The 14410-nt window shown below is 36.5% G+C and overlaps 3 protein-coding genes across 9 annotated transcripts in view; all 3 read left to right on the top strand.

Annotated features, from left to right (window-relative positions):
* The window catches only part of terfa (telomeric repeat binding factor a), a 285122-nt gene that overhangs the window by 180161 nt on the left and 90551 nt on the right, over positions 1-14410 (top strand). The gene's annotated exons all lie outside the window — the stretch shown is intronic.
* Positions 1254-10052, top strand: ttll1 (tubulin tyrosine ligase-like family, member 1). Of its 4 annotated transcripts, none has more exons than XM_007229839.4 (11): positions 1255-1522; positions 3796-3988; positions 4547-4755; positions 5372-5552; positions 6278-6415; positions 6512-6620; positions 6704-6847; positions 7313-7378; positions 7797-7883; positions 8654-8817; positions 9572-10052. In XM_007229839.4, exons 2-11 carry the CDS (start codon positions 3876-3878, stop codon positions 9690-9692), a joined length of 1332 nt encoding a protein of 443 aa, XP_007229901.2. In that variant the 5' UTR covers positions 1255-1522; positions 3796-3875; the 3' UTR covers positions 9693-10052. The 4 variants fall into 4 exon arrangements, with proteins under 4 accessions (XP_007229904.2, XP_007229901.2, XP_049329519.1 ...); XM_049473562.1 differs by having other exon boundaries at positions 1255-1557; XM_007229842.4 differs by lacking the exon at positions 9572-10052 and having other exon boundaries at positions 1254-1522; positions 8654-8821.
* The window catches only part of pacsin2 (protein kinase C and casein kinase substrate in neurons 2), a 43062-nt gene continuing 41058 nt past the window's right edge, over positions 12407-14410 (top strand). The window contains exon 1 of one of the 4 annotated variants that reach the window (XM_007229833.4): positions 12407-12706. The gene's annotated coding sequence lies outside the window, so the exon portion shown is untranslated. The remainder of the gene's footprint in view (positions 12707-14410) is intronic. The other 3 variants (XM_007229835.4, XM_007229834.4, XM_007229836.4) reach the window with 3 other exon arrangements.

Genomic DNA, 14410 nt, shown 5'->3' with positions numbered 1-14410 from the left:
TTTTGTCATGTTCATGTTTTCTATTTTTTATACTTATTATCTTTATACTAGTACTATATGTCCTATCATCAATGCTTATCCACACTTAATCAGCCTCATAATGTTATATGTTTATTTGTTGTGGTAAAGGTATCATTTATGTTGCTATATCTCCAACCCCAGAAATTGTGCATATGGACGTATGTGCTGCACCCACCATCCCAGCATCAGCAGGGTGTAGCACTGCCCTTATCTAGCTGTTATAAGTAATCTTTACATTGCAGCAGAGTTTCAGTGTTTATATCTTTTTTAGCCACAATTCTCTCCTGGCTCAGATCAATAGTATGCTTTACAGAATCTCATAGAGCAAACCCTGACAAATATTTTTGCCATATATTATTATCACCAAACAAGACACCATTAAAAAACAGCATGAGAGAGATGCATGTTAGTTAGGAGCATGGCTGTTGGTTAAAATTAGGAAAATGTATCTCTAAATGTAACATTTCTACCATTAAATCTTTAGCACTCACTATGAAAAAGAATGGTGTCTCTATGATGTTGATTTAACTTGTAAAATAATTTTTACATGGGTCATTTCACAGAAGTAACAACCTGTTTATTTAAATATACTGTGTGTCACAAAATAATACAGTGCAGTGTTTTCCCGGAAAATCTTCATGCTTCCCTCTGCTGACAACTTTTATATAGATATGGAATTCATTTTCCAGCAGGATTTGTGCCAAAAGTACCAATTATAATAATCAACAATAAAAGAATTAAACACCTAAAATAGATCACACTGTAGCCCTGTCTGAACTGGATTAGTTTCTCAGTGGGTCCTGGGGTAATTCTCTTTTATATGGGGGGGAGGGGGGGGGGGGCTGAATTACCTACTGTTTTTTGCTGAACTCTGTGGTTGTTAGGTAATTTTAGTCCCGTCTGGTCTCACAACTCTGAGTTTTGTCACTTCACGTTTAATAAAATAGCTATTTATCCACACCTGGGCACGTTTTCCACCTATATCCAGGTTAACACAACATCAAGTGGAAAGGGAGGAACTACTGAACGTGATGTCACATGAGGAAAGGCCAAAAAAACTTGTAGTCCAGATGCAAAAGTTTTATCACTGAGTAGAAGTGTAAAATATGTTTCACTAAGAAACTGGTGGCCAGATAGGGCTTATGTGTATTACATCTATATAATGTAGTTTCACATTTGTAACTGAATTATTCTAATGTTTTTGAGGTGCACTCTTATTTTGATAGAGCGCTGCAGGTTGTTTAGGGAAGGGAGGCCTGCCTCCTTTGGTTGCTATGGGCGTCCTCCTAACGCATCCGAGGCAGGGAAGGGTAAAATCTCCTAAAAGCGAAAAATACAGAATAATGTGAAAGAGACAAGAGAGAGAATGCCAGGGGACACATTAATTAAAACATGAGCCGATTAAAGCTGATAAATTGTTTTAATCCAGCGGTTTGGAGCATCTTTCCTGCCCTGACTCCCGGTTAGCCGCCCAGCTAGCACTGTCCCCCGGCCTGGAGCGGTGAGTGCAGGACACATTTTCAGATTCTGATAACCGTGAGCAAATGTTTCGTTTATTCAGTAATTTGGGTGTTTTTATTAACAGTAGAGTGATAGCTGCTGCTTTAAATATTTTATAGTACAAACTGTACTACAGAGGAGATATGTGTTTGGGTCAGTCAGCAAATAACCTTTATAGCTGATCTTTTTTTCTCTAACTATTTCTCTGATTTCTCAGTAATCTGACATTAGGGGTTATTTGGGGTAAATTGTAGCTTTACATGAAGTGAAGTGACCCACTGTTATTTAATTAGCTAGTTAACCTAGGGAGCTCGATGGATATTCTAGGTGTGTTAACCTAGGGAGCTCGATGGATATTGTAGGTGTGTCCTACTTCTGTGTCTCTGCATAAATACAGGAACCCACCTCAGTCAGCCCTGATTATCAAAGGGCAATAGCTGAAAAATTGATTGAGATTTGAGAATATTCTTGATTCTCTTTAATTTCTCTTATTCTTAATTTAAATAGGAATATTTTGCTGAAATGTTGCTGCAAAAAGAAATAAGTTTAAAAGCAGGCTTTGTGCGGTCAGAAAAAAACTAGAAAAATCACAGAATTTGAAAATAGCAATTTCCAGGCCTGGATACGTTTTGAAAAAATATAATTTTTGGTCTACAAATCTTTGTGTTTCAGTTTATCAATGGAGAACATCTATTTTGAGCTAACAAATCTGTCAGCTCAAAGTAAATTCAATAATATAGCCCCACACAATGGAGGATCTGACACACATTGTGTTAAATGAACCCTCCATGGCATAGTGTTGCCCTCAGAGAACAAATCTAATTTTTGGTTATTACACCTGTGTACATACCATACTTTATTTATTAATTTATTTACGTATTCATCTTTAGTATAATGTTACATGGCATAACTGTGTTCAATACATTCAATAGATGTACTTGTGGCTCATAAATAAAAAAATATGTGTATGTACAAGAAAATGTAAAGAAGTATATTTAGCAGTGTACATTCTTATTATATTCTTAAATTCTTGTTGTAAGATTACTAAAACAGATTTCTTTATACTCATTGCCTTGTTAATTTGACCACTTTTCTTAGATTAATCATGATGAAGCAGTGGTCGTGGAGACATCCTACCCTGCAAGTTTTGGGTGCTTCCTTGCTCTAATACACCTCATTCAAATGATCATCTTGTAAATTTATGTTTGCTATATCCACAGGGATTCACAAGCCTCCTCCAAAAAATTATTAATGCCATAGAGGGTTAAAATGTCATCTTTACAATATTTCTTATCGCAATGTGTTTAGGTTAAGATTTGAAGCAAAATGTTTGTCATTTATAATTCACATTATTAGCTACATTTAGTTACAATAGCAGCCAGATTTGATCTTTTGCCATAATGTGTGGACATTTCTAATCATGTTTAAGTCACTTTCCTATGGCTTCTTAAATTGGACACGTATCCTGTAGGCATACAGCATGCCTTTTTGCCTGTACACATGTGCTTAATGCAGTTGTTACATAGGTGAGAAGGACTGATTTGTTTACATTGCAGACAGATACAGATCACATACATTTATCAGTGTGAAATGCCAAGATAGCCAAATCTTATTTGAACAATAAATATAAAAAAAACAAATAGATAAATGTGATTTGTAATATGAACGGAGCCATAATAAATACCTCAAAATGTAAAAAAAAAAATTTACATTGGACATGGACAGACATATCGAAAAGTTTAAAGAAGTCAATTTGAAACCCAAAAGTTGATGGTTTGATCCCCTGAATTGGCAGGAAGTGGGTGGTGAAAGATCAGTGAAAGATCAGCACCTCCTCTCTCTCAGCATTTACAGCTCCCTAAGTGCTGAGGCATGGCTGCTTATTTCTGGGGTTTTTAGTCGCTGCCCTAATTACTATTCTGCATTTGTGTGTTTTCATCCAGAGTGGTGGATGTTGCACAGCAGCCGCACAGTCAGTGTTAGCCCTGAAGGGGCAAATTGTTTTTCTGTTCTCTCTCCCACCACTTGCTTAATAGCTGCCCCATTGTGTCTTTACGACAAATTTTGAAAATCATTTAATATTAACAAAGCGGGGTCCTTTAAATGGAAATTTAAACTCCATAGAATGAACCACCAATGCCTTCAGACCACTCACATTCCTCACTGCTGTAATTTAGAATTTTTATGTCATTTATCCAGTTTGCATTGTCAATTATTTAATTGTAATCCACATAATGTCATACAAATCACAGAGCATCTTTTTTAATCATCAAGGGCTGACCTCAACACCTAAGTTACCCAATGCCAGTCCCACTCTGACATGAGGAGCAGCCATTCTGAAGCCGAGAGGCGCCATGGCTGCTAAGGTGAAGTGGGTGACCGACATAGAGAAGTCTGTACTCCTTAACAACTTTGAAAAAAGAGGATGGATACAAGTGACGGACAGCGAGGACTGGAATTTTTACTGGTAAGAAAACAGTATTTTTATGAATTGACTATACTGAACAGTCATAACCATACATTCACATCTCTAATGTTGTGTACGTCCCCCCTAGTTCCCTAAAAAAGCAAAGACATCAGAAAGTGTTCTGAGTTGTCTGGCATTAAGATATTAGCAGCAGATTCTTTATGTCCAGTAAACTGTGAGATTGGCTGGTTTCCTGGTTGTCTACTTTTAAAGCACATTTGGTTGATACTGGCCACTGCATCCCAGGAATACTTCAAAAGACCTCCCTAATGTTTTGAAGATGCACTGAAGATGCACTGGCCAAATTGCCCCTTGACAAAATGGCTCAGAATTTCATGCTTGCCTATTTCTACTGCTTCACACTACATTACTGTTCATAACTCGCTGCCTAATATGTAGATCCCACCCCTAAACAGGTGCCATTGTAAAAAACAAATCAGTATTTTTCACTTTTCATTTATGGCTGATAACATTATGAGTGTGTTATACACTCTTCATATTCCACTGTTCCTTGTTTTGCATCACATGCATCAGATTAATCTCTGGTAATCTCTGCAGGATGAGTATCCAGACCATTCGGAATGTATTCAGTGTGGATACAGGCTACCGCTTGTCTGATGATCAGATGGTTAACCACTTCCCAAACCACTATGAGCTGACGAGGAAGGATCTGATGATCAAGAACATCAAACGCTACAGGAAGGAGCTGGAGAAGGAGAGCAGTCCTCTGGCAGAGAAAGATGAAAATGGAAAATACATTTACCTGGGTAACTCATAGCAACCTAATGATATAAATGTGCTGATCTGTAATCTATACGTCAATTTCTTGCTTGCACTAAATTGTCTTTTGACATATTACAGAACCAGACAAAGAACCACCTTAGCATTGAAATGCTTATTTGAATCATCACCTTTTTATATAGAACCATTGCCTTTACTAAAGAATCTCTGAGCAACCCTTGTTTAAAAGTGTTTAGGAGCAGAGAGAGTCTGAGAAAGCACAACAGGCCATGCTCTCTCTGAATTACATAACTCTAATTGTGACATTGGCTGGCACAGACATTGGTTAGCTGATGTATCGAAGCTGGGGATCTGGAGATTTTCCTTCAAGGTTTTGGACTGACTGGTGATGCTGTATCAGTGACAGTTTGAAAAAAGGTGGTGGCTGACTTCACACTTCTAGTCTTAGAAGCAATGCAAGCAATAGAAAAATCTTTCTAGTGAGTGGGTGGGTTAATTGTCTCAGCTAAATTGTGCAGAAATTTGAGATTTTGTAGGTATAGTGAATGTAAAGATAAATACATGACATTGCAAGTTATTATAATACAAGTTATAAATTATTGTAATTAAACATCTTAACCTTTTTTCATCTGCTCCATACAGACTTTGTGCCTGTGACGTTCATGCTGCCAGCAGACTACAACCTGTTTGTTGAAGAATTTCGCAAGAGTCCATCCAGCACATGGATCATGAAGCCATGTGGCAAGGCTCAGGGCAAAGGCATCTTCCTTATTAATAAACTCTCCCAGATCAAGAAATGGTCCAGAGACAGCCGCACTTCCACGTAAGCTCCTCTAGGGGAAGTAAAATTTTGTCTGTACAGTCCCAGTGTATTCTCAAAAAAATGTTTTCAATGGATGTCCAAGTTTTTATTTCAGATTTTATTTCAAACAAATTCTATGCAGTCATGAAACATTACACAATGCAAAGGCATGTAAAGAAAGTGTTAAAGGTTTTTGCATGACAGTGACAGTTTTATATATTATATTCGGGATTGACTGATATTGATGACCATGGTTCAATCTCTATTGTTGGAAATGTTACTGGTATTTTTTTGTTTAAACTTTTGATAACATAAGATACAGTCATGATTAACATAAACATATAACATTTTACAACCTACATAAGGTAACAAGTTATCGAGAATATAAATTATATTTCCTAAAAAAAGCAACAAAGTTATTCTATCATATTTTTATTATTTAATTTTAATAATAGGGTTAGTTTGACAATTTGACAATACATCAAGTAAATAACTGACTAAAATTATTATTTTTTTTTTATTAAAATTTTAATCATATTATTCATATTATTCGCTGTATATGGAATATATATATATGAAATTATCACAAGTATACACTACAAAAGCAACTTAGGCATGTTTAGGCTTTTCTGTAGAATTACTCTGTTACATGTACATGATGTTTTTTTGTACCCACACCATTTCCACCTGACATGAATACATCATTATTGTCAAATCTGAGCATGTTGTTTTGTTGCTTCTTTCAGATTTGTGGCAGCTAACAGTGGGAAGGAAGCATATGTGATCTCACTGTATATTGATAATCCGTTGCTGATTGGCGGAAAGAAGTTTGATTTGCGCCTGTATGTTCTAGTTACAACCTACCGGCCTCTTAAATGTTACATGTAAGTTCTAAGGCGTTTTTGGCAATAGTAATTTAATCTGAACACATGTATGTTTTACAAACCGCATGTTGCTATGTTTTCTATCTTTTTCGTTAGGTATAAACTTGGATTTTGCAGATTTTGCACAGTTAAATACACTCCCAGCACCAGTGAACTGGACAACATGTTTGTGCATCTTACAAATGTTGCAATCCAGAAACATGGGGTGAGTAGTGTTTTTGTACAGTAAGAAAAAAATAAAATAAAAATGAATGTGCCTGTTTCAGTAGAGCTGTGTGTGTTCTGCAGGATGATTATAATCATGTGCATGGTGGGAAATGGACAGTCAGTAATCTGCGTCTGTATCTGGAGAGCACCAGAGGAAAGGAGGTCACAAACCTTCTCTTTGACCAAATCCATTGGATTGTGGTGCAGTCGCTTAAAGCTGTGGCTGTGAGTAAACCCCACTCACACATACAAACACAGTCTTTTTTGCTGCTTTTTTCTCTAGATTCTTATTCTTTTAAAAAATGAAAAAAAAGTGTGATTGGACAAAGTGATTGTTAATTAATTGGTTGTTCTCTAAGAATAAAAGTAATCAAAAAAGTGATCTCATCAGATATGTACAGGTTTGTTTATATAATTTAATAAAACTTACACTTAGCACTAGGGTTATTTATACAAATTATGGATTCCTATAAGTCAAAGAAATTACATATTTTGTTGATTTAATAATTGAAAGTAACATATGCAACATATGGTAAACATGCAAGAAACAAACTTAAATAACCTTTTTTACATGTATTAAGCCACAATTTTTATTTGTTGTCTGAATTCAAATGTAACATTTTGGGAATACAATTGAAATATAGCATTTCACTGACATGCCAAAAGGACTAATACCATATCCCATGACAGATATGGGCATTCCCAAGGCCTCCCCTGAGATTAAACTTCATGATCAATATACATATTACTTACAGTGTAACTGATATTGCACACACTACAATAAGGTTTAATAATATGTTAAATTAAGATAGCACACTAAGATAGTGTGCAGAATGGTTCTTTAATTCGTACATACAAAAACAAATACATATTTTGATCAATGTAAGTTTTGTTTATATCATATATGTTTTGACTAATTTGACCAGGGGTACCCAAAGTTTTTTCTCTTTCACCAGAAGAATCTCACCTAGCTATTCTAAAGGTAATTGAAGTTTAAGTGAAAGGCCAGAATTCACTGAAGGTAGCAAATGAGTTTAAAGAAAGAACTATTAGACTCTCTGTCTAATAATGAACTGGAGTGCTGTGTATTTGGAGGTACTAACCACAGGGCACTGTCACAAATAGAGTGCTTAATGCTTTCCTTCCTGTTCTTTTTCCTACATTCCTCCCACAGCCTGTAATGAACAACGACAAACACTGCTTCGAGTGCTATGGCTACGATATCATCATTGATGACAAGCTGAAGCCGTGGCTTATTGAAGTGAGTATTTAATCTGCAGGATCTCACAAGATGAAGGAAGCACATTAACTCTAAAAACTCTGAAGTTTTCTCAAAAATATATGAAAATTTCATGTACAGTGTAGGACAACATTGTGTTAAAAATGGGTCAACCTTAAAGTAGCTAAAGGCATTACCGGTCCTCAAACATTTGAACATGTAGTGTATAGTTTGTAGCAAGTTTGGTCCCATGCCCTCTGGACTTTTGTGGGTTCCAAACGCATGGGATAAAATTGGCTGCATCAAATAAAGGTCATATATCATAATATAATCATAAGTTTCCTTTTTAATTACTGATTTTATGCTTTTGTTGGATAACAGCCTTTACAGCAACTGTTCACTGGAAAATTCCCATCTAGTTACAGGAATGTCATGTCCATATCCATGTCTGAAAATCTGTTTTGGGGAACTGCCCTTAAATACCAATGCAATAACCTGGATATGAAAGTCAAATTGTCTGGCAGTATACTCATAGGGGGGCAGGGCTGTTAAAGTTATTCTAGTGATTTTTTTTTTGGAAGTAGATTTCTGTATATCTCATGAATTTTTCTTTAAGTAAATCTTGGGCTGGTAGTTTGAGACACGTGATGTACAGTGTGTGTCTTTGTGTTATTAATTATATCTAACATTTGTAGTATAGCCACTAAAGTATAGGGCAATGATTCCTTGTTTTTCTAGACATCTAATCTGTAATTAAAAAAAAAATCATTCTGCCTGTTCTATTCTTTCTTGTCTTTTCCTGTTCATTTCAGGTGAATGCCTCTCCTTCGCTCACCTCCAGCACTGCGAATGACCGCATCCTGAAGTACAACCTGATTAATGATACTCTCAACATTGTTGCTCCCAATGGTGAGATCCCAGACTGCCGATGGAACCGGAGCCCGCCCAAAGAAGCTCTGGGGAACTATCAAGTCCTGTAAGTGAAATAAGTTGTGCATATTACCAAACTTTGTGGAAACATATTTGGCATGTGCTACAATATAGGTCAGAGGTTACCTAAAAGGTGTGTGTGTGTGTGTGTGTTTATTGGCGAAAACTGTACAATAGATCGGATACGAGATGAGATACTGTTGGGCATGGAGACATACAGGTTCCATATGATTCCTGTGACATATTTGCCCACATATGTAGCAGGGTGACCTGTAGAAACCTGTCCTGGGAAACATTTGCTGTTTGTGAACATACATTGTCCAGCTGAAAATACCAGATATAATCTCTGAAGAATTGCAGTTTACTTAAGAGTATGACGCATTAATAATTACAGAGATATAGATTATTTCATACTTATGCTGAGGCTGGTAGTAAAAGGGAAACGTGTTTAATGGAAATGTACAATTTCACATACTAAACCACATAGACACTCACTATGGCCCCATGAATAAACCACACAGCTGTGAAAGTGCTATTTCATACCATATTTCATTCAGCAACTAAAGGAAGTGTGATGTTTCCACTAAATACGCTTAGCACGCTTTACATGTGCTGCTGAAGTCAGAAATGAGGTACTACTGTGCTATATTTGACTGAGGGTGTGATCTGTGTGACTAAAAATGAAACTCGCAGAAAAAAATATTATTACCTGGATCATTCAGGGGCTATTTATATGTTTGTGTTATGTGCTGTTGATGTGCTGCAGTGGTTACGTTTCACTCTTCTTTTGTGCCTTTCAGTTATGATGAGGAACAAGCCTTGAGTGAGAATGCTGACCTCCGGAGCCGCTCAGGACAGGCCCTGGGGTCCAAGAGCACAAGGTCAAGCAGCGTACGCCCTGTCCCGGCAACCTGGAAGTGAGGTCTTGATGCAAGGCCTTTAGAACACCTTTAAAGCCTGTTCTTTCTTATGGTGCAAAAATGGATTGTGGGATCATGGGCACATGCTGGCTTTGACTGATTGTCGAAATGTTCCTGAATGTCCTTAATTGTAGCGAGAATTTACCTACGCACTTTTTGGCATGACATTTATACCGTTTCATCAAAATTTGTTGAAAAAGGCATGGAAAGAAGACTCTCCCTTTTTGCATGACTTTTTCATAGCAGCAAGTCTACTGCTCCATTTTTGCAGATGAAGAAAATGGACAAAGATAATTAAGCAGAAAACAAGCCTTTTTTCTTTATCCTTCCAAATGTGTCGGATTAAACTACTGTCAAAGGATTCTGTGTTTTGTATTTTCTAAGAAATATCACTTATTCCAAAATTTTAGATGTATTGTTTGAGGAATGTTTGAGAACTCCAACAAAATATATCCAGACATCTTCTTTATATTTATTGTTTATTATGTGCCTCCTGCTCTTCAGTGGTCCGTCTAATTGTGCTACAAGATCTACTCATGTAAAAATGCCAGAGATGATCATAGCACTTTGACCAAAGACAACCTGGCTCCAAAATAACTCATTACATGTCTTCTTAAGATGGACTTGTGCAGCCTGATATTAATTTTATTTAAGCTTGCAGAATCACAGATGAAATAAACTTTGGACTAAATGTCTCTGCTCTCTGCTATTGCTGTTTTTACTAGTTTGAGTTTCATCAAAAAATGTAATTGGGTAGTCAAAGACTACAACCTCAAATCAAGAAATGTTTGTACAGTATAAAATCATTATGATCAGCTGCATTTCAGTTAAGACATTCTAAAAATGTTGTGACAATAAAGCATTTACCACATTGTCTTTGCTTCATTTTTCATTTCAAAATCCTCCAAACACTCTATCAGGAACAAATCAGGAGCACAGGCAGTACCTGTATACCCTCTTTATCTGCAGCTATGTCTTTGTAATCTGTGCATGATGTGATTTTTGCATTGTCTTGTTGAGAAATGCAGATCTGCACTACTAATTTGTCTGACCACTATACACTATTTCCACAGTGTAATGGTTCGTCCCAGATGACTTAGAACCCAGATGAGCTTACACTGCTAATGGACATGGTTAACATTAGGCTTCTATTTTGCATAGTAAAGTTGTAAGGGGCATTTTAAGTGGTTAGCGTACCTGAGGGCTGAATGGAGCTCGTTAAGAGTGTTACTTGGATGTAGTACCACTATAACACCAGAAGAGACCAGGCTAACATGGCACAACTGCAGCACTCACTGCATCTATGTTTAGCTTGAAACATGACACTTCTTCTAAAGGCCTGATTCTAATTAAACCTGAAAGAGAGAATGACAGAAATAGTCCATTCAAATGCTGCTATTTTCAGCAGCCTCTGATGTTCTTCTACACCTGCATTCAACTGCTGTCCTTTCCAGTTTACTGTAGTCATTTTTTTTGTAACAACTTCCTCAAAAACATAATATTTCAGAGCACAAATGATATGAATATCAGCATACGTTTACAATATTGTGCTGGACAATATGTTTCTGGACATCTAGTAATCGTTCCCGTCAGAAAAACAGACTAATTACTAATTAGACCTATGTATTACATGTATCTATGTGTTACATGATTTTAAATATATTATTAAAAAAAAAAAGCTTTCTACACAGATAAACCTCCAAGCCATTTTTGACTGTACATTGTGAGGTTGACGTTGTTGTTTCACTCTTGCTCAAATGGTTTTCTGAGCAATGCCATTGACCACCACCTTTTGGTTCCATAAATAAGCTTGTTTGTGAAAGAGATTTGTTACTTCATTTAAACTCAGTGGTTCTTCGCACTCACCCTTCTTTTACAAACATAACTCTTCTTAATGGATTGCTCACAAAATAATTTGAAGAATTATTAATAAAGGGTATACTTCATAAATATTTAATTTAATTTAAATTACAGAACTATGGTTAAACCTCTCACCACATTCAATATTTACTAACATATTTTACAGTTTGCTAGACTGGATTATTCTGTTAAAATTTGTGGTGGTCTAAAATTAAAACAAAGCCCGAATATGAGGGGTATGCTGGATTGTGCAAATTTTGTTAGCTATGTAACAGAAGAACATAAAACAGAAAAGAAATTTATCATTAATGTTAACAGCCAAAATGAAAGTGAATAACAGAGACATTTCCTCATGAATTAACTGAAAGTCAGGAAGGTCTTTCAACACAAAAGATACTTTACTGATTTCAAAACTTCTGCATATGCCATTAGGTCAGAAATGAATTTTGAGTGTTTTTTGGTTTTTTTTTAGACTTTTTCCCTTGCAAATTATTAATATTTTCCTTGTGGGATAATATGCTGGATTCTCATTGGTGAGATTCTCTGTCAGTAGCATTTTTCCCTAATTTATGGTCATCATACAATGTACATTTGCTTAAGCTTTTTTACATGCTAAGATAACCATGAATTTCTTATTACCATTTCTGCTACAGCAGTTTATTGTTATAGGATTCCAGTTTGTGGGTTAATGGAACCACTGTTGTAGTTTATTAGCTAGCTACAGGTTTTCAGTGTGTGGATTTGTGGAAACACCCTTGTAGTTTACAGCCACAGGACTCCAGTGTGTGGGTTTGGGGAAACACTACTGTAGCTTATAGCCACAGGACTCCAGTGTGTGGGTTTAGAGAAACACTACTGTAGTTTACCGCCACAGGACTCCAGTGTGTGGCTTTAGGGAAACACCGTGTAGTTTTCAGCCACAGGACTCCAGTGTGTGGGTTTGGGGAAAGACTGCTCCTGTAGTTTATGGGGGATATGAGGTCAGAGAGCCGCGCCTCCTGAGAAGCAGAAGCAGGAGAACACGGCACTACACTGCAGCCTCTCGACCGGCCATGGAGTGGCTCTGAAAAACTGAGGGAAAACCAGCTAGAGATCCGTAAAGCTTTCTCGTTTCGGTGCGAATCTTCGTTTTAAATTGGACCTGCTGAAACTAAGGTAGGGTAGAGGTCTAAAATGTTACGTTTAAAGGTGTTTATTGAACTTTTTACTTCGCTAGGAAACTTCTGTTGAATTCAGCTAACTTACAGGCTAAGTTAACGTTAGCTTGCGAGCTAATATCAGCTACGTTACCGGCTAAATACTTTGTATAGCTAACTGCAATGTTTTTACGATGAGTTGGCTGATATATAAGTGTTATTTAATTGATATTTATGTCGCTAATACAGCTAAAATAGTCGTAAATGTGATGAGAAACTAACGTTTAGGGAACCTAATGACAGCTGAACGTTATGGTTAAGATGTCGAGGACGAGCTAGCTAGCTTCGGTTAGCTAACTAACTATCTATATTTAGAAAGAGAAACCTTCAGAAATGTAACGTTAGCGTTTATTTGTTTGGTAACTATATTGAAACTTCCTAACATGGTTTCTAATCATATCCAGCTTGAAAACCAGCCTTTAATATATTGAAATGTTCATTAAAGTTTGTTAAACTTCGAATAGGGCTGATTTATTTAACGTTAGGTAACCGCTTAAACTGTAAAGTTCTAGCTATAAATTAAATGTATACAAGTTTTTATTTCTTATTCTTATTTTGTTGGCCTTTTTGCCTGTCAGTGAGTTTTGTGCTGTAATGAAGTGTTAAACTGGATGAAGTAGGGCGGGGCAGGGACTAAGATCCTCATCTGCTCCTTATGCTGTCCATACACTCCACGACTTTATAAAAGACTCTGAAAAGACTTTTAACAGACTAAAGTCTGACACCCTTTCACGTCTAAAGATAAGTCACAGACTTTTTACTAACAGACCAGTCACAGGCTAAGTTTTTTCAAAGATTGGAGATAACTAATTGCAAGACAGAATTCTTTCTGAGATTATTTCCCATCATGCTTCTGGTGGAGTTTTCATACAATACATATTAAGTTAAATATAATGTGTATATCAATACTCATAGCTCTTGTCCCCATCAACAGTTTTTTACACACTGTTCTTGATATTTTTTAATAGAATACATTTTGTGTTCAATTCTGCTTATAAGTTTATTTCCTCCTTTTTTGCTACAACCTTGTATAGCAAAGAATCACAGTTTTCCTGCTGTAACGTTACATTTGCCTTTGTTTTAGATTGAATTAATGCAAAATGTGTATTTATTAACCTTTTTTATCGAAAATAACACTGCACAACAAGACAAGGTAGTGCAATATAAAATAACTTTAGAGTGCTACCTGTGTCTAGGCATATTAACTGCAAAATGTGTCCTTTTTAAATCGATTGTAAAATATTTTTGCCTTGTTGCTTCCCGTAGCTCTGCTATTGGTGGTTGAAATTTGCATGAGCCAAGTCTCTAGACTTTCCAGAGTCGGGATAAAATCATGAGAGTCTTGCTAGAGTCGAGTTTGCGTTGATCGGTTTAAGGTGGTTAGGATTGAAGGTTTAAGTCAGTCTTGTTCGCATCCTGGCGCTTCTATAAAATCAACCGTGTTTATTATTATCGCAGTGAAATCACTTTTGTTAGGTGTAAATTTTAGGTGTTGGCATAAGACAAGCCTAGTATGTGGTTAGTTCTTGTTTCTCCTGGGTTTGAGTTCAGACCCTGAAAACCCCAGTCTGTAAAGCTAAAGGTTTGTAGACGCCCACTGAAATTAAGTGCTTTAATAGGGAGTTTGTTCCTGTTTGCCCCACATCTCTCTCTCTAAAGTCAC

This window comes from Astyanax mexicanus, chromosome 2 (assembly GCF_023375975.1).
Source record: "Astyanax mexicanus isolate ESR-SI-001 chromosome 2, AstMex3_surface, whole genome shotgun sequence".
NCBI classification, from domain to species: Eukaryota; Metazoa; Chordata; class Actinopteri; order Characiformes; family Acestrorhamphidae; genus Astyanax; species Astyanax mexicanus.
The sequence above is the reverse complement of the archived record's forward strand: the minus strand, read 5'-3'. Positions and strand labels throughout refer to the sequence as shown.

Excerpts from the sequence above, each read along its gene's own strand:
- ttll1 (XM_007229839.4), top strand. The coding sequence starts at position 3,876 with ATGGCTGCTAAGGTGAAGTGGGTGACCGACATAGAGAAGTCTGTACTC. Across the intron at positions 6,416-6,511 it reads CGGCCTCTTAAATGTTACAT|GTATAAACTTGGATTTTGCA; the intron begins GTAAGTTCTAAG and ends CTTTTTCGTTAG. Across the intron at positions 7,379-7,796 it reads ATATACATATTACTTACAGT|CCTGTAATGAACAACGACAA; the intron begins GTAACTGATATT and ends TTCCTCCCACAG.